The sequence below is a fragment of the Jaculus jaculus genome, chromosome 7 (assembly GCF_020740685.1).
Source record: "Jaculus jaculus isolate mJacJac1 chromosome 7, mJacJac1.mat.Y.cur, whole genome shotgun sequence".
Taxonomy (NCBI): Eukaryota; Metazoa; Chordata; class Mammalia; order Rodentia; family Dipodidae; genus Jaculus; species Jaculus jaculus.
The window spans coordinates 146,424,849-146,445,215 of NC_059108.1; the positions used below are offsets into that span (position 1 = coordinate 146,424,849).

Here is a 20,367-nt window from a genome sequence, read left to right on the forward strand (position 1 = left end):
ACTGTGATTTCAGTTTCTCTAGCAATGTGCGTCTAGTGGCTGAGTCCCCTTTCTCCAGAAAAGGAAGACTGCTGATTACCCAGCTCACTCTGCCAAGAGCAGCAGAAAGAAGTTACATAGCACCCTGTTTACCAGAGCCCAGAAACCAGTGCAACTCAAGAAGAGTTATGGCTAAGCGATGACTTCAATGATTCCACATGAGTCTTTCGAGGCAGAAAATTTGGATAATCCTTTTTGAGCCCTTTGGGCAGTTCCGGTCAGTGCATCTGGACAATGCAAACCCAGGTGCCTGCTTTCTGGTGAGGGTTGGCAGATCTGCTAGACCTGACAGATCATGGCACGGACTCAACGCATCATGCTTTGGTGTCAGGACCCAGCTCCTTATGACCTTGCTCCATGGTGACATCATCCCACACCACCTCTCTCTATCTCACTTTCTGCTGTCTTCAGTTTGGACCAGAGATGTTTCTTCAGATGGAACACCACTGTTAGGGGACCCCCCCCCCAACAAGGAACCAAAAAACAAGGATAGGAGTCTAGTTTCTAGAAACTATAGAGAAACCACAGGGTGCAGTCTGCAGTTACAGAGACGAAGGGATGTGTCAAACTAGCCGGTGAGTGTCAGAACTCTGCCATGTGGGTCTGTCTATACTGCTAGGACAGCTCATGTCTAGCTTTCTTCTCTACTTTCCAAGAATATCCCTTACCAAGTAGAGCTAAGCGCTCTACTGAGTTGTGGAAAGATAGAGAGAATTGTGTGGCCATATTCAAGTTCATTTTTGCCCGGGAGTCATGAAGTGTTTACACTGGTTACCTTGTGTGGGAAGCAGCATCATTTATGCTGAAGGTGCTGTTCTCCCTGGTCAGCGGGCTTGAGCCGCCCTGGCTCTTGCTGTGGATGTCCAGGCTCAGTGAGGACTCGGTTTTCCGGTCCAGGCCGTGGCCCTCAGTCTCTAAAGTCCGATCTGCCAGGGAGAGCACTTCACTGGAGCTGTGCCACAGGGGTGCCACCTTCTCCTTGCCTGGCCCTGAGCGAGGCGATGAGGTGGCAGCCCCCAGGGAGGCCGTGCTGCCATGGCTGGGGCCATAGGAGGTGGCGTCGATGCCGCTGTCGGCCGAGGTGCCCTGCAGGTAGTTGTAGCTGCTGAGCTCAGATTCCGTGCGGTCCCCGTCGTGCCACTTCTCGTCACTGTGGGCGCTCGATGCGTTGCTAGAGAGGGTGTTGCTACTGGAGTGGCTCGAGTAGTGGCTGTCAGACTGCAAGAGAAGCACAAAAAAGAAAAGAAGCACAGGGCTGGAGAGATGGCTTAGCGGTTAAGCGCTTGCCTGTGAAGCCTAAGGACCCCGGTTCGAGGCTCGGTTCCCCAGGTCCCACGTTAGCCAGATGCACAAGGGGGCGCACGCGTCTGGAGTTCGTTTGCAGAGGCTGGAAGCCCTGGCGCGCCCATTCTCTCTCTCTCCCTCTATCTGTCTTTCTCTCTGTGTCTGTCGCTCTCAAATAAATAAATAAAATAATTTAAAAAAAAAAAAAAGAAAAGAAGCACAAAAAAGGTTCAGTGTCCTGAACACTCAGCAAGGACAACAGGGACAGCACTGTGACGTGTGCTCTGTCGGAGTTGTAAAGGCACAAAAGTTCCCAAAACAAGTCAAGGCAGAGCAAGAGGTGCCCAGGAAAATCGCCATGACTCTGGCCCACTCAGTATCCATGGCAGAGAGAGAGGAAACATTTTAAGAACCCATTTTCCATTATTTGACTTTTGTGAAAATATCGGCACAATAGCTGGGAGAATATTTTAATCAGAAAAAAAATCTAAGCTGTCACTAACATCTTTAATAGCTCAACATAGAAAGGAAGTGACATTTTCAAAGGGCTTATAATTAGAACATGTGCTTGACTCTAAAAGCCATACGCACAGCAGCTAGAAGACTGAACACGAGACATAAAGTCTGAAGGCTTGCCTGTTCCTTCCCCAATTAGCATGTACTTAGGAAATAGCTTTCTAAGGAGTACTGAGGAGCAAGGTTTACAAAGAGTTGCCAAGACGATTCAATGGTAAAAATAAAATAAAAAATAGTCTTATCAACAAATGGTACAGAGATAACATGCAAGAAAGAACAAAATTTGATTTACTACATAGGAAAACAAATTTAAAGAGACCCAAATACAAGAGCTAAATATTTAAAACTATTAGAAGAAAGCAGGTGTGGATTTCTGTAACCCTGGATTACATGATGGTTCATCATGCAATACCAAAAGCACAAAAAAAAAGAGAAGAAAATCTATCAAAACTGGATTTTTTTCAAAATTAAAAAATTCTGTGCTTCAAATAACCCAAATAAAAATGGCAAAAGAAGTACCTTGTCATATTATCTTCCAAACATTAAGTGGCCATGCATTCATGACCTGACAGTGGCTAACACTATCTACACAAGACCTGCATGATATGGGGGGATGGGCAGGGATAGAAACAAATAAAAAAAGAAACAGAAATGGCATTAAAATAGAAGAGGAAGCCAGGCGTGGTGGCACACGCCTTTAATCCCAGCACTCGGGAGGCAGAGATAGGAGGATCGCCGTGAGTTCGAGGCCACCCTGAGACTCCATAGTGAATTCCAGGTCAGCCTGGGCTAGAGTGAGACCCTACCTCAAAAAACCAAAAAAGAAGAAGAAGAAGAAGAGGGACTAGTTGGAAAGAAAGGGTTCAGTGGAGGGGACAGGGAAGAGTGGAGGAGGGAGGTGCGGGGGGTTATGATCAAGGTCCATGGTGTATATAAAGTTAAAAAATGGCCAAAGATTTGAATAGACAGTTCTGTTTGTTGTTGTTTTTTTTTCAAGGTAGGGTCTCACTCTAGCCCAGGCTGACCTGGAATTTACTGTGTAGTCTGAGGGTGGCTGTTGCAGTCTGGTTCGCATTGCTGTTAGAAATCACCCAACTAAGAGCAGCTTCTTGGAAAAAGAGATTTATTTTGGCTTACAGGCTCGAGGGGAAGCTCCACGATGGCAAGGGAAAATGATGGCATGAGCAGAAGGTGGACATCACCCCCTGGCCAACATAAGATGGACCACAGCAACAGGAGGGTGTGCCAAACACTGGTGTGGGGAAACTGGCTATAAAGCCCATAAGCCCGCCGCCAACAATACACTCCCTCCAGGAGGCATTAATTCCCAAATATCCATCAGCTGGGAACCTAGCATTCAGAACACCTAAGTTTATGGGGGACACCTGAATCAAACCACCACAGTGGCCTCGAACTCACAGTGATTCTCCTACCTCTGCCTCCCAGGGGCTGAGATTAAAGGCATGCATCACCATGCCCAGCTTAAATAGACATTTCTTCAGAGAAGATACATGAATATCCAACAATGACACTCTAGAATGCCTAGGAGCAACATGGAGACAAAAAGTGTGCACTGTAGAAATGAAAATGGGAGCAGTGGCTATGGGAAACAGGCTGCAACTCCATTCTTGGTACACACTGAAGGGAAATGGAAACATGTTCACACAGCAGGCGCACACGAGTGCTTATGGTAGTGCTCATCACGACAGCCCTGAAATGCAGGCAGGCTAATGGCTGCAAACTGATGACCCAATTGCAGGACAGGATGTGTCCACTAGTGGGCTATGACTCAGCCACAGAAAGAAATGACTCAATGGAAGAAGATACAAACGGCCACATTCCATCCAAGACACAGGAAGGAAATCAGTGGTTCTTTATGTCTAAAGAGCCTGAGGTTTTCAGAGGTGATAAAAATGGTCTAGAATTACATCATGGTGCTGATTGTGTACTCTGTGAATGTATTAAAAACCACTCATCATACCCTTTAAATGGGTGACTATTATAATACTTGAATTATATCTCAATAAAAATGACCACAGTGTTAGATGCCTAGAAAGAACATCTTGTAGAATTCACCAAAGAAATGAGATTAAAAATAATAGTTTATTTATTTATTTGAGTGAAGGAGACAGAGAGAAGCAGATGGAGAGAATGGATACACCAAGGCCTCTAGCCACTGCAAATGAACTCCAGATGCATGTGCCATCTTGATCATCTGGTTTATGTGGGTACTGGGGATTCAAACTTGGTTCCTTTGGCTTTGCCAGCAAGTGCCTTAACCGCTAAGCCATTCCTCCAGTCCAGAAATGAGATTTTTAAAAAGATATATGAATGAAATGGTATTTTGATTATGGTGCTGGGGCTCAATTAACCTCAAGCCTTTGTACATGCCAGGTAAATGCTCTACCACTGAGCTGCACCCCAGCTCATGAGATGATGTCATAAATGAGAGGGAGGAAGAGGCCCCACTACTTTCTGGAGACAAAGGAAGAAGAAGGGAGAAGAAACTGCGAATGTTCATCTGTTGGTGGGGGAAGGAACACTCTCTTTCCTGGCCATGGCCAGGGCAGGAGAAAGACAAAATCTCACCACACAGTGAAACATCTTTCCCCTTAAGAAGAGTCAGCATTATCACTTTACTGTTGTGTTCTAGCTTCTCTCAATACCATGTAGTGTTTTATTATTTTGCTTTGGCTACAGGGTCTTGCGGTGTAGCCTAGGCTGGCCTGGAACCCATGACCCTCTCTGTTCTGCCTCCTGAGTGCTGAGCTACTAGGCATGTGACACCATGCCTGGCCACCTTCACTGACCTCTTATAAGGTATACCTTCCTTAACTTGGCACACAAGCTGTTATCCTGCAGCCCCAGCCATGGGTGGCCAATGAGTCTTTTGACTGTGTCTAGTCTTACGTGAGGAGATTTAGTTGTAAAGCACCGTGAAAATGTCTATGGCAATACCATGTCAACCACAAAGGTAATTTAAAGTTTTCTAGTTGCCAGAAAGTAGAAAGAAATAGGCAAAGTTAATTTAAATAATGCATTTTATGTAGTCCAATGTGTCTGAAATGTTATTTTACTATGTAATCAATATACAATTAAGGAGGGACAGGAAGGTCACAGGCTGCTTGGGGTATGCGTCACGTGCAAATGAACCATCACCACCACAGCTCCTCAGTGCATCTTTCCACAGAGCAGAGCACAGGGCAGGTGAGCCTTCTGGCTTTACCAGCTTCAATGCTCATTTCTCTAGAAGAAAACTTCTATGAGCCTTCTTAAAGTTCCCTGGACATCTGATAAGTAATCTAAGAAATGACATGGATATAAATACCCATTCCAAGAGGAAACAAAACAACTCCATTAAAAGGAGTAGGGACAAATGATAACTTTTCCATACCACTTATACCTGTAAATGATATGAAATGGTCTTATTATAGTAAAAAGACATGGGTCTTGGAAGTCACAAGTCGTGGAAGTCACAAGTACAGGGCAGCTTGTGTGCCAACCCCTTGACTGATGCTCCAACCAGATCTCACGCTTTCATGCTTGCAGAATAAAATCTATTTCTAGTGCATTTCAAGTTCTAACATTTTAGGATCACTTCTGACTGAACAAAGAACCTTCCATTCAGACCTCACAGCAACTCACAGCCTGGGTGCCATGGCAGCTACATTCCTTCCTTGCCACACAGAACAGAGGGTAGAGCGAGCATTGCAGGAGACAGGTCACTTCTGTGAGGTAAGAGTCAACTTACATGCCCTTGCTTGTTCGGAGACAAATGGACCACCGGATCTTGCCGCATCAGTCTCCCACTGGGGCTCTCTCGGAAAGCTGGCAGTACCTTTGAGACTGCTGGGAGATGGCACGTAGGCTCTGGAATACAGCACAGGACATTATGGGGCAGGCACTACACAGACAAGCACAGCTGCCGCGCGGAGACGGCTTGCCACTGCGCCTCTCGGCTCACTGACCAGCAAACGCTGACTTTCAGCAGTAAGCGTGTTAGGAGTCTACACACGAGACAGCATGTCAGAAACTAGGTGGCTGATGGATAAAGCTTGCAGCTGGTGACAATGTGTCACACCATACACATTAGCATAGCCAAGTGCCACCAAACCAAAGGCCATGGACAATGCAGCAAAGTCTGGAACCCACTTTTGGTTTGGGGATCACATCTATGGAATTCATTCATTGCAGTGTGGCTACCCTGGCTCAGTCTCCATTCCCTAGACAGGCACGGATGCAATCACGTGTTACTTACCATAACACTTTGGAAACATTTTACCTGTATATTCATGCTGCTCGAGGACAAAAGAATTGAAATCCTGAGGTCCTCTATAACTGTAAGCTAAGCACAACAGAAAAGACACACAGCAACTAGTTTACTTAAAACAATCGCTTCCTTTTGGACGCCAAGCTGGGGTTCCAAAAGTGACAGGTACGTGATTTATGTCTAACACACCTAGCAAGGATTCTGGACTTTTCCAACACCCTTCCTGACGTGCAGAGGACCAGGCAGTGCCTCCTCAAGCCTGACCGATACCATTTCTGGGAGCAAAGAGGCAGAAAAGTACACATCCATGGAGAAGAGCCACCCTGCGATTCAAACTGAACCCCGTCTGCGCTGGCAGAAGGGAAGGGGCTTATAGCACAGTGATGGGCAGGAGCGCATGCCTGCCTAGCCGACGCCAGTGCCCTCCCCATTCTTCAACAATGAACCATTAGAGAAGTGTGTTCCTCCAAGTAAGCATAGAAAGGGGAGCTCTGCCAGCACCCCAAACCACCTACTGAGAAATGAAAATCCAAGAATTATTTCCCTTTAATTTTTCCTAGGATGGCTTATTCTCCTGGAATGCTGGGATTATAAAAATATGTTTAGTTCTTTAAGACACGGTCTCATGCTACCCTAGGCTGGCACTATGTAGCCCAGAATCTCCTAAACTTAGGTAGTCTCTTGATTCAATCTCCCCAGTAACAAAATTATAGTCATGAGATCCAATAAGCAGCTACAAATGTGTTTGAAACACAAGACTACAGGCCATGGAAACTGAGTGGAGAAGCGCCACACTTAGCCCTCTCATGGTATGGTGAAAAAGGTTACATGCGTCTGTTTAGAGACATCCTAGTATTTAGTGTTTCGTAAATGAGATATACTTGATTAAAGGATGAACTAATGTACTGAAGGGACCCACCCACATTCTTACCAGCACCTCAGCTATTACGAGTGTGACACCCCTAAATGGAAATGGATACAGGCACAGGAAGACTAGAGGGAGGCTTGTGTGAGAGAATGAAAGGGGGCCGACGATGAACCACGTAGTCACCCTTTCCAGGCCCTAGCTGCGCCCCCTCACGTGACTTCCCGGGAGTGGAAGTATGACCCTGCACACGGGCTTGGGGGAGCCAGGAAACACCGCTAGAATCATGCTGCGGGGAGCCTGCTCCCAGCTGGTGTTACCACCCCAACATCAAAACACAAGGACTAAAGACATTCTGTCAAGAGCAGAAAAGCAGACAAAACATGTCAGATTTTCTGTGTTGGGGGTTGGTGGGGTAAGAGTGGGGAATGACAGACGGCTTCCAAAACAAGGCACATCACGGTGAAGTTACGGAACAAAGCATTACTTCAGAACCTAAGAATTACACTTCTCTTCCTCAAAGTCTGTCTTCATCAAATATACCAACACTCCCTTCTATGTGCATGGAATACAGTTACTTGGGTACAGTCCTTCATCCAAACAAGACAAAACCATTCATTAATCTGCAGAAAACATAAAAAGGGTCTCTGCCTTAAAGTTTTTTTCTAGCCATGAAATTTATATATTTTTATCCCATATTGATGAAAATATTTCAGACAAAAGAAAAAGGATGGGAAAGCCCAACTTTATAGTCTAGAATCAAGTCCTTGATGTTTGACACCACATTCCTGAGGCTACTGTGTTGAAACCTAGTCTTGCTTCATGGCAAAATTGTGTTATAATGACTAGTGTTATAGTACCTTCTGGAACATACATGCACACATACAAATGTAAGCACACATGGCTATGCATGAGAAACACACGAGGGCCCCTTACTGCAAATAAACCTTTGTTCCATCCAGCTGTGTTAATACTATGAGATTTCCTTAGCTAGTAGCTTAATACTGGAGTAGAATTTAAAAAAAGACATACACATAGGCTGGAGAGATGGCTTAGCGGTTAAGTGCTCGCCTGTGAAGCCTAAGGACCCCAGTTGGAGGCTCAATTCCCCAGGACCCACGTTAGCCAGATGCACAAGGGGAGCACACATCTGGAGTTTGTTCACAGTGGCGGGAGGCCCTGGCACGCCCATTCTCTCTCCCTCTATCTACCTCTTTCTCTCTCTGTTCTCTCTGTTTGTCACTCTCAAATAAATAAAAAGAATTTTTTTTTTAAAGAGATACACATGAGGAAGGGAAGAACTAACTAAGCTACAGATGTGACCAATAATTTGATTTTTTTTCCATTTTGTATAGAGTTCTCCCAACTTCTAAACTTGGACATTAAAGAGCTAGGAAAATGGCCCAGCAGTTAAAGGTGCTTGCTTGCCACGTCTGCCAACCCGGGTTTAATTCCCAAGCAGACACACACAAAGTGGTGCAAGCATATGGTATTCATTTGCAGCCGCAGCCGCAGCCGCAGCAAGAGGCCCTAGCATGACCGTACACGTACATACATGCACATTATACATACAAAAAAAAAAAAACAACACCTCAACAGTAAGAATAACAAGTCATCTCTCCAGGCAGTAGGCAAAACAAACAAGCCAACAGGCAGGACATGCCTACTTAGGAGACCAGCAATCTGCTATGCCAATCTTTCAGCATATAATCCCTGTGTGTTTCTGTGTTGAAGTTCAGAGTCTTATTTTTTACATTCACATGGTCATAATCTACTAGATACTTAATTCTAATGAAAGCTTATTAACTGGGGCTGTCCTTTATAATACAACATTTGGATATTAACATCAAGAGGTAGTCGAAGTCACCTGTTGTAAAAGCAGTTGCTCTTTGTAAATCGCTTACTTACCCATCTGGTCGACAAGGCTATCCTCACTTCTTTGCCAGCTGGGTGTGGATTTTCCGCTGCCACCAATATCTGACTGGGTGTTCTGCCTGTCGATGGAGGCTGGAGATCTACGGCTCACTCCAAACCTGTGGTGATTTCCCCAAATAAAGGCCAAGACAACATCAGAGACATCACCCACAAAGGGAAGGGAGCCCTGGGTGTAATGAACTTAACTCTAACAACAGGCACTACCAGTTTCTGTGGACGTGCCTGTGCATGTCAACACACCCTGGTGTGTGGGTGTGTAAATGTACATTGCGGTCAATATTCATCTCTCCACTCAGAAAGGTATGTATGCTATTGATGTCAACATAACAAGGGTAGAGGCCATGAGGACTGAGCCAACCGAAGGCATGCAGGGTAAGAACCCCAAATCCTCCAGCTCCCATAAAGCCAAGCTGAGTGTGTCATTCACAGCCAAAGAAATATAAGCCACTTACATTTTTAGCACTTTTTTCCCTCTTAACTCAGTGATTTACTAAATCATTAAGTCATTCTGGGGGTGAGCATTTTCTGAGCACATGCTCTGTGGTCTGAGACAAAGATTGCTATCATTTGTGTGGAAATCACTTTCAAAATGTACACATTTTATTTGAGAAAGGAAATTTGGAAGTAAGTAAGTTGGCATGTATAAGAGTAAAATATTTACTTCTGGAAAGAAATGTAGTTAGTGAGCCAGTGGTGTGTTCCCCGGGGAAAAATAGAAATGTATACTTAATTAAAGCATATGCTTCCATCAGCAATTCCAGCAAAGTAAATACTGAGCCCAGAAAGGGTCAGAATGTGGAATTCTAACAGTCATGTGGAGATTTACTAATGTGTGTGTGGTTACCATGAAGGTCTGAGGACCTTATGTAACAAAGGTCTAAGGAGGGTCTGCGCCATTGACCCATGACACTGACACAGGCTGATTCTCACACGGGCCAGACTCAAAACTGGAACACTGAGGCAGGTAGGACATTCGGAGAGGGAAAGCATGGAGTCAAGTTGTAACTCCCTACTCGGTGTGACTGTACAAGGTGTCTGAACTTGTCTCTGTTGCCTTCCATGCAACATAGCAAGTCCGTCCCAGGCCTCCAAGGAGAAACCTCTATGTAGAGCACTTGTAAGGAAGAGAAGGATATAAAAGATGGGCTTTAGCAAAACACTTATGAAATCACATTTGCAAGGGCTATGGCAATGTTGCTGGCACCATGCCCCTGCCAGGCTCACTGGGCACAGCCGTCTTAGATAGGAAAGCAGTCACTGTTAGATAGAAAACTTCATTTATGGAAATTTCAGAGGAATTAAAAAAGATTCAGAATTATACTTTTTGCTCTCTAAGCAGGGCCCTTGTTTATTAGCCAGAAGAGTGAAAATCTTCAATCCTATTGTAAATCTACACCAAATTAAGACTTTTTGCAGAAACCACATGAAGAATCCAGTTAGAAATAGACTCTCATCTTGTTTACCATGTTCATAGCAGTGGAAACTAAAGATAAACTTTAAAAATTATTTACCTATTTGCATGTGTGTCAGCGAGGACACACACGGCCACGCCGGGTCCCCTGCCACTGCACAGTGTCCAGCGAGCTTACGCGGGTGGCTGGGAAGATGACCTCGGGCTGGCGGTCTTTGCAAGCAAGGGCTAAGCCATTTCCCCAGGCCCCAAATATGACTTTTTAAGTCATTAGATTTAAAGAATATTTTTCTAACTATTTTCTTTTAAATAAATAATAAGGCAGTCTTATATCAGAGAATAAGGATTATGAATATTCTGTCATGGAATTCAGAGCAAAGATGTTCTCAGATTCTCCTCAAGCCTCAATCTGAAGAACTTACGTGTGCCGTATGGAGGCACACCTGATAGTTTACTAAGAGTCACAGGCTAACTCTGAAGGGAATTTCAGAGAATTGGTTAGCTTCTTTCTCTCTCTCTCCTATTAAGAAATATTTTTTTAAAAATATTTTTAATTTTAATTAACTTATTTGACAGAGAAAGAGGGAGAGAGAGAGAAAGAATGGATGCCCCAGGGCCTCCAGCCACTGCAAACGAACTCCAGACACGTGTGCCCCTTGTGTATCTGGCTAATGTGGGTCCTGGGGAATCGAACCTGGTTTTTGGCTTTGCAGGCAAATGCTTTAACCGCTAAGTCATCCCTCTTGGCCTTAATATATATTTTTAAAAATAAACTTGAGGGGCTGGGCATGGTGGCGCACACCTTTAATCCCAGCACTTGGGAGGCACCGGTGAAGGATCACCATGAGTTTGAGGCCACCCTGAGACTACATAGTGAATTCCAGGTCAGCCTGAGCTAGAGTGAGACCCTACCTCAACAAACCAAAAAACCCAAACCAAACCAAACCAAACAAACAACACTTGGGGAAAATGTAGAACAAAGACATCAACTTTAATGCATACTTCACATTTGATTTTTATTTTTCTAATATTTCGCTTGTATTTATTTATTTGAAAGAGAGAGAGAGAGAATGAATGGACACAACAGGGCCTCTTGCCATTGCAAACAAACTCCCGATGTATGTGCCACCTTGTGCATCTGGCTTATGTGGATACTGGGGACTTGGACCTGGATTCTTGGGCTCTGCAGGCAAGTGCCTTTACTGCTAGGCCATCTCTCTAGCCCCACATCTGATTTTGATTTTTTTTCATTTGTTTGTTTGTTTGGATGGTTTTATTTTATTTATGTTTTTTCATTTTTGTTTTTCAAGGTAGGGTCTTTTCCTAGCCCAGGCTGACCCAGAATTCACTAGGTAGTCTCAGGATGGCCTTGAACTCACAGCAACCCTCCTACTTTGGGTTCCCAAGTGCTGGGATTAAAGCTATGTGCCACCACATCTAGCACATTTGACTTTTTTGTTTGTTTGGTTTCTGAGGTAGGGTCTCACTCTAGCCCAGGCTGACCTAGAATTCACTATGTGGTCTCAGGGTGGCCTCGAACTCTTGACGATTCTCCTACCTCTGCCTCCCGAGTGCTGGGATTAAAGGTGTGTGCTACCGCTTCGAGCGCATTTGACTTTTAAGTGGCTCCAGCCTTTCTCAAGTTCCCCAAAGAAGGAAGTCTTAGCTGGTGCTCATGCTGGGCAACGGCAGCCGGTGTGCCAGGCAGTGCTTTCGTGCTCACGGCTTCCCAGCTGCGGGCACTCCAATCTCTTAGCCCCTTACAGCAGCCTTTCACATCACATCCATCCTGCTTTTTACTTTGAGAGCTTTGTTTTGTATGTCGGTGGTGCTGTGGACTGGACCTAGAAACTCATACATGCTAGGCAAGCACTCTACCACTGAGTGACAGCCTTAGACTGCTTTATAAATTTGTCTGAAGCAAATAGTTATTTTAGGCATTTAGTGCCAATAAGAATAAGAAACAAAACACAGAAATCTTAAAGTGTGAGACAATTTTATGCTCTGGGTGTGTTGACCATTTTCTCTTATTAGCAGCACTATAAACTCCTCTGCAAGTAGTATTTTGCTAAGCTCACTTTGGAAGAAATATTAAAAAGTGATAAAAATCCCTCTGGTGATGGTGACAAGTGTAATGTGAAACTGATGTGATCTGATGTCTCTGCCACGGAGGCTACTGGAGAGATGAGAGAATGAGAAACTTACAAAGTACTTTTTGACTCAGCTATTAAAAAATGTTCTCTTTGGCCAGGTGTGGTGGTGCACGCCTTTAATCCCAGCACTCGGGAGGCAGAGGTAGGAGGATCGCCGTGAGTTTGAGACCACCCTGAGACGACATAGTGAATTCCAGGTCAGCCTGGCCAGAGTGAGACCCCAGCTCAAAAAAACAAACAAACAAAAAAACAACAAAAGAACAAAAAAATTTCTCTCTGGAATGTTAGTTACATTTTCCCTGTTGCTTCTGTATAAATGGACAAGGGCTGGCTGAATGACTGTCATTTTACACATCTGAATGTAGCCAGAGATGTTGGATCATGTGCAATGGGACAAAAGGCATACCTACCCCTCGGGCATGGACTTTTGGCGGTAGGTGCCCCCTGCAGAGCCAGTCTCGCTGGAGGAAGACAGGTTGCTAGGGGAGTTACGACACTGGGACCTTGCTAAAGCCATGGAGGAGACGGTCACATAGATGTCCGAACCAGGAGATAGTCTGCAAAAGCAAGTCAAAAATATTCGGTCAACAAGTCAGAGACAATCTCAAGGCAATGCATGATGGATCATACATAAATGCAACAAAAGCAGTGATGTTGTGGAGGCAGGGAAGATGAAGCTGGCTGGATGTTTACAAAAGAAATGTCCCCACAAAACTTCTCCCTCGGGGTGCAGGTAGAAAACCGTCTTGAAGACGTGGAGACTATCGAAAAATAAGGGGAACAGAATCCTAGCAAATGCATATGCCTCCAAAAGCAGCCAATATTCAACTGGGTGAAAGGCCCATGCAGTCTCCTAGTGTGGCCCGGCAGAGAAGGTAACTGAGCCCAAGTGACGTTAACACAGCAGCGAACTCTTCTCCTCCCTGTCTTCAGGGAGCACAGAGCCACAGACAGACCAGCACGCTCGCTCCTTGCACGCTTCTTTGTTTCCTAGTCAGTACTCAAAGTCTGGAGTACATATTCAGACTCTGCTATTTGGATTTTATAACCTGGGATGACAGCAGGATCACATTAGCTAATAGCTTCCATGAATGGTATTCTTTGAATCAGAATTGCTGAATTTCCATCACTTCACAGTAGAGATGTGCTGTGTGCTCTGGCCTGGCCTATCTTTCTAAAGCCATGGTCCCTTCACCTTGCCACGTGGCTTGCAGGTTGATGCTGGAGCAATGTGAGCAGGAGAGACAGATTTCTCCCTTAGCTTTCTCAACTCTAGACAGCAACAGGCCAACCACAGGGATGCCAGGAGGTGTTACTGACAACTGTGGCCAGGTACAAGCTCAGCCTCAATAACAATGCTGCTTGACTTCGTAAGCAGAAGTGGATACAAGCCTCTTGGTTCATGCAGCAGAGTGGGGCAGTCCCAGGTGAGGGCTCAAGAGCAGAAGAGAAGACACTTGTCAGGCTTCTTGACTTAAGTTCACCGCATTTTGGGATGAATTGCTGTCCATTAGAGAAGTGGGCTTTTGTTCACTAATGAGATGGTATGGGTTTGGCATAGTCAAAGGACTTTGTCCATGAACGTATATTAAACTCTAGGCAGTGTGTAAACCTTGGGCCCAAGCCTGGCTGGCTGTGCAAAGCCACCCCTACAGTATGCTCACAGACCTCTGTAGCACGATGACAGAGGGACTAACAGAATCTCACCAAGAAGCTTTTCTAGTAGACAAGGTAAGGACAGCTTCAAAGTATAATTCCCAAGCTTATCTGTGCCCACGAGGCAGATGTGTGTTGCGAGCCCCTCACTCTCTTCAGCTGTTTTCAAGACATGGCTCCTGAGCACCTTCCCTAGCAACTCAAAACAACCCTCTTAAAACTTAACAGCTTTTCCCCATGCCCAGACCTGCCCCTCCTCCGTCTGCTACCTCAAGCTAAACATCCTGAAGCCATGTTTCCCTCTCTCCTCATCTTCAGACTCATCTAGCCTGATTACACTCAACTGGCATGAACTATACACAAACTGTGTCCCTGGACCCATGGGTGGGGAACCAGAGAGACAAAGGCAACATTGGGCTCCTCCCTATAGCCTGAGCTCTTTCCTCTCTAGCCTGGATCCCTTGGCTGATCTTCTGACTTCCAGGGTCTCGGTAACTCCTCCTTCCAACACCCAGTACCACTTCTCTTCCAATTGCTAGAAGCTTCTCCAAAGCTTCCTTTACCTATAGGAACAAATCCCTAGCTCTCTCTCCAAGACCCTGAACTACCTGACCTGACCCTACCTTCATCTCCATCACTTCTTAATTGCCTCTATCCTACATGCTGGAGAGGTCATGGGTGGCCCAGCTTACACACTTATGCCACCACACTGACGCTTTCTCCAATCTGTCTTCATACCCTGCCCACGTATATACTGTTCCTTTCCCCAGCACAATTCCAATGAAATATATATATATATATATATATATATATATATATATGTGTGTGTGTGTGTGTGTGTGTGTGTGTGTGTATATATTATATATATATATATATATATATATAATATTTATTTATCACAGCATATAACTTCCTGTACAGTTTGCTCTGTACACCGGAAGTCTTGAGGGTGTCCATCTCCCCACAAGATTCTGTCCTGAAGATACAGAACTGAGCTTAATCCATGGCTTCTGAACCAGGAGGTATTCTATCAGCAATACATAAAATAAGCATCCAAAGAGAAAAATAGCTCATAGTTAGAACACATGCCCAAAGCCAGGGAGAGGGAAGGAAGGAGGGAAAGAAAACGGGCATACCAGGACCTCCTGCTACTGCAAGTGAACTACAGATACATGTGCCATTTGTGCAACTACCTTTAAGTGAATGCTGAGGAAATGAGCCCAGGTCAGCAGGCTTTGCAAGCAAGAGCCTACAACTGCTGAGCCACCTTCCCAGCCCCGGTGTGTTTTCTTAACTGATGGAATAGGAATGGAGCGACAGGTGGTGGAATCATGTCACAGAGAATGATCACAGGACTTTCTGAGGTTGCTGCTCTGAGCAGTGAACTACATACACAGGACAACCTTGGGACATCGTGTCAGGGGTGTGATGGGATGTTAGAAGAGGCCATTCCTAGGCTCCTCTGTTTTATTACCATTTTCTGTGGCTCATGTCCTAATTTATTATACGCTCCTGTCATCTGCACCTGCTGTGTGAAGGTGCTGGCTTTCACAGATGCCCATTAGATGCCTGCTTGTGTGTTCTTCCTCTAACTGGCACGAGACTCGCTCCTACGCCATTCTGTTCATCACCACCAGCCATCTTGACACTGTCACACAGACTCTAATGAGGATGGCAGGTCCCAGGGTGGGGTCATCGGGGTGGTGATGGTCAGTGACCACTGGAGCGCTCTTGTTCTTCCCTATTTTAGGTGTTGTGTTTTGGTTGGAAAGTGATAAGACATTTATCTGCATATCATGAAATAAATGACCTCATAGTCTTTTCTACTAAGAAATCTTCCAAATTTATTACAATTCATTCAGAAGTAACTGGAAGGGGACGACTGGAGTGGAGGAGCAAGGGGAAAGGGCAAGTTATAAACCAGGAAAGTAAGTATGATGAAGAACAGCATAAGCCCAAATGCACAGATACTGGTCTCCTTTCTGCTCTGTTTGGGGCTTCTATGTGCCCAAGACACACAGACTTCGACACTGTCCCACTGCGCAGCTGCTCTGGTTTCTTTTACTCCCAAAGGGAAGAGCAGCTTCGGCGAAGTGGGGGAAAGGAGACCACGGCAGACCGTGAAGACAGATGGGTCCGATGAGACACGTGGGCCCTGGTCCTTCTCCAAGTTCGTATTGCTGGTGCATGGTAACACACGTACGCCTCAAGGAGAAAGTGCCAACAGGGCTCCTTGGGAAAAGTGAAGCTAGAACTTTTATCTTTGGCTTCAGAACTTGCATTTTGTAGCCTGTTCTCCCTAATGTACGTGAAGCTAAAATATTTCATGCGAGCTCTCAACGTCGTCTCTTTTATTTGGCAAATGTATCAGAAAATTCTGTTTGGTTACTGGAGTTATCCCAAAGTGAAAAAACAGCCTTTCCAGAAGGCTGGCATTCATTCCACTCTGCCTGGCATTTATGTAACTCAATAGTGGCTTTGTTTCCTGACTGTTCCACACCGAAAACACACATATAGCAACTAATGGAGAGTCACCCAAAAGTGTTTAAAGGCTTTACACATATATGGTGGGCAAAGAAAATTCAGAATTAGAATTAGAATTATTATTCTGTCTTGGACTTTGTCATTCTTTTCAAATATTTTGAATTTGATGCCATCAAACAAATATTTGGGAACAGACCTATTTAGGGAGCAAGGGTTGTGCCTGCCTGAGTGCTGGCAGTCTACTTCTGCGAGCCTGAGGCCAGGATCTGCCCTGCCACCTAGAAGGGGTACAGTGAGAAAAGGCGGCGGTTTCCCCTACTGGCTCACAGCGCAGTGACCTTCTTGACCTGTATGCCCTGAGCCCATCTTGTAAGTATGACCTATTACAAGGATTGCCAAGTGCAGTCACCTAGACCAAGGTCAGAAGAGCCTTCTGAAACAGATCTAGTCTTTGTATGTTAAGGGGACACAAACAGCTGATAATGGCCAGACAGGCTTACAGTATAAAGATGAATACCTTTCAATTGCTGTGATCTCTTTCAAGCCTGTGACATATAAACAATGATCTTTTAGAAGAACACGCTGGGGGGCTAGGGAGATGGTACAGTAGATAACGCACTTGCCACTCCACTTGAGTACTCGGGTTCAATCCTCAGGCCCCACATAAGAAGCCAGAAGGCATGGTGGGCATATGTAATCCCAGCACAATGACAAGATAGGAGGCCGAGAGGAGAGTTTGCCAGAGGCTCTTGGTGAGTACAGCAAAAATAACAACAGCAAAGCACAATCCAGAAACACTCTGTCTGAAAGGAGGTGGTGGACCAGGCAGCAAGGACCCGAAGTTGTCCTGTGACCTCCAGCACACATGTACTACGACAGGCGCACACTCACGAACACGTACACACACGCACACACAGAAGTAAACGATAAAACAAATGAAAAACGAACACAATGGTGTCTCTCAAGGAGATTTTCTAAGTCTTTCAGCACAACCTCAGAAGATTTTCTTTCCTTATGTTTAAAAAATGTTACTCAAGACGTAGGAAAATGTTTTAAAAATAGTTAACACTATACACTCATTCTCCAGGACTCCCTATCACTTCCCTCTGCAGAAATCAAATACCTGGGCCTCTTTACTGTGCCAAGGGAGAACAGAGAAACTGGACGCACCATGATTGTAAGCGCCACTGACGGTAACACATCCCCGGTGGGCAGGACCACCATTCCTGTTGGCTTCTCACTTGTTTTGTTTTTGAGGTAGGGTCTCACTTTAGCTCAGGCTGACCTGGAATTCTCTATGTAGTTTCAGGGTGGCCTTGAACTCACGGTGATCCTCCTACCTCTGCCTCCCGAGAGCTGGGACTAAAGGCGTGCGCCACCACGCCCAGCTCTGGCTCTTCACTTGATGGACAGTGTGTCTGGCCACAATGGAGCTTGAGGGGCAGGGGCTGGATCTTTAGCAAGGAAGGGTCATAGAGCGATGGCAGTGCCTCACTGTCCCAGCATTATTCTCATGCCAGCTAGGACAGTGGATCTCTGATGGTCAACTTGACAGGATTCAGAATCATGATGGAAACAAATCTCTGATCATGCCTGTGAGGGACTTTCTAGACTAGGTTAGCTGAAGTGGGGGGAATCACCCTAACTGTGGCAATACCATCCCATGGGTTGGGTTCCTGGTCTAGATGAAAAGCCTGCAAGCTGGGCATTCAGAACTCATGGCTCTCTGCTTCTTCGCGGGCTGAACGTGAGCAGCTGCCTCGAGCTGCTGCCATTCTCTGTGCCTTCCCGCCGCGATGGACTATAACCTGCAACCGTAAGCTAACATAGACCCTTCCTCTCTGAGGCTGATTTTTGCTAGGTATTTTGTGTTAGCAACAAATAGGTAACTGATATACAGGATTAAAAAGAGACAAGGAAAAAAAAAATCCCAGATTTCCAATAAAATAAAATAATCCTTCCCCTCAGTCCCTCCCACGAACTAACCCACAGGATGACAGGTTCAGTGTATACAGCAGGACTTGTATGCAAATCGACAGCTCCAGACTGATTACAATGTACTGATCTATCAGTGAGGAGTCCTCAGTGCCCCAGCAGTTAGGACTAAAATGGCTTCCTGAGTATTTAGGATTAATTGCACTTCTATTTCCTGCTTTTTACTCTGAAGTGACAATACCAGTTGCTCTCTGTACCCCAAGTGCAAGCAGTAGAATGATGTTGAGAACAATCGTGAGGGTTTCAAATAGCAGCTGTGACTGACAAATTAGATACTTGAGTCCACAATGAAGCACAGTATTTTGCCACACTTAGCAATTAAAATGCTATCCACCCAGGGAACAGGACCAAGCTACCCATCTTCATCAGTGCATACATGTATCAACCGGGATCCTTCCAGCATTATGTAAAAAGACTCTCTAAACCAGTTCATGGTTACATAATGTGCCTGCTCTATGCAGAAGAGTGTGCACACGTATGTTCAAGAAACGATTCATGCTCCCTCCCCCCTCGACTCTGGACTGTAGCTGCTACAGGACTCTGACCTCACCGTCACCCAGCTGGGATCTGGAAACCCTGTTTTGAGAGGCTTCTTTACAAGGTGGATTTAAAACCAGGAAGAATGCTAGTGTACAGCTGGGGCAGGATGGCCCTTCCCAGTCTGAGATACATGGATCAGGGCCTCACAGCTGCCAGCAAGCTGTGAGCATTCACAGCCTGGCACACATCGTGGCTGCCCCTTGAGAAGACTCAATTTTGTATCTAAGAGTGATCCTGAAGGACAGAAAATGAAATGATGACAGGCAGGCCCAGCTACTTGACTTGTACAACTCATACATAATGGAAGTATAGGTCCTCTTGTTCAAACAACATCTAAATTTCAAGATGACAGCAGGGCAGGATGCCACACGTGGCCCCTTCTAAGCATGAAGCCCAGTACAATGACAGAGGTGGCAGGTCCATGAAGCTGGTGACTGCGGTGACTGTGACTGGAGCCCCCTCAGCACACAGTGGTGAGCATCCATTCTCCCAACAGTCACAGAGCACCCCTAGGTGGAGCAGTGCGTTTCATTCAGGAGCAGGTGGGCTAAGGTGTGGGCTTGAGTCATATGTTCCGGTTACAGTGGATTCTTATGTACAAATAAGATGGCTTGATGGGGAGAATTGAGAAAACTCACACTAAGGACTGAAGAGAGCTTGCCACAGACTGTGAACTTGTAACGGTTCTCTGTATATCTCAAGTAATACACAAGAACATATACCAGTCACAGGAAAGTACAGAGCCTAGAGGGCCTCAGGTAGGCCAGCAGTCAGATCTAGTTGGGAACACTAGGGGAAAGGAAGACTCATGAAAGAAATGCATTTGAAATGGGAAGACAGGGGCACTCACAAATCGGAAGTGCAGTGTGGGAACATGGCGCACTAGGTGGGGCAGTGCCCGGGGGGGGGGGCGGGGGGGCGGGGGGGGGACTTACGGAACCACGGCAGAAAGAATGGGAGGTGTGACACAGAGCCTATCACACGCTGCCTTGCTGTTCTTCCCAGAGCACCACGGAATGCTTTGTGTAAGGTCACCTCTAAGGCCTGTTTAATTCCTGTGACTTCTGACGACCCACAGCTGATCACGTTCTACTCAGCGCAGCAGTCAACCTGAGCTCATCCTCTGCCCCACCGAGGTCAACTACAACACTGACACTGTCACTGCAGACAGCACACCTGTTGGGGAACACACCGGCCTGCCCCATGCTTAGCAGGGTGA

The 20,367-nt window shown here is 45.7% G+C and overlaps 1 protein-coding gene across 4 annotated transcripts in view; it reads right to left on the bottom strand.

Moving 5' to 3' along the window:
- The window catches only part of Sipa1l1 (signal induced proliferation associated 1 like 1), a 336,501-nt gene that overhangs the window by 28,593 nt on the left and 287,541 nt on the right, over nt 1-20,367 (bottom strand). For all 4 annotated transcript variants that reach the window (XM_045153765.1, XM_045153762.1, XM_045153763.1 and 1 more), the window contains 4 exons: nt 12,884-13,030; nt 8,883-9,007; nt 5,591-5,709; nt 815-1,257 (listed from right to left, as the gene is read on the bottom strand). In XM_045153765.1, coding sequence (XP_045009700.1) covers nt 815-1,257; nt 5,591-5,709; nt 8,883-9,007; nt 12,884-13,030 — 834 coding nt within the window. The remainder of the gene's footprint in view (nt 1-814; nt 1,258-5,590; nt 5,710-8,882; nt 9,008-12,883; nt 13,031-20,367) is intronic.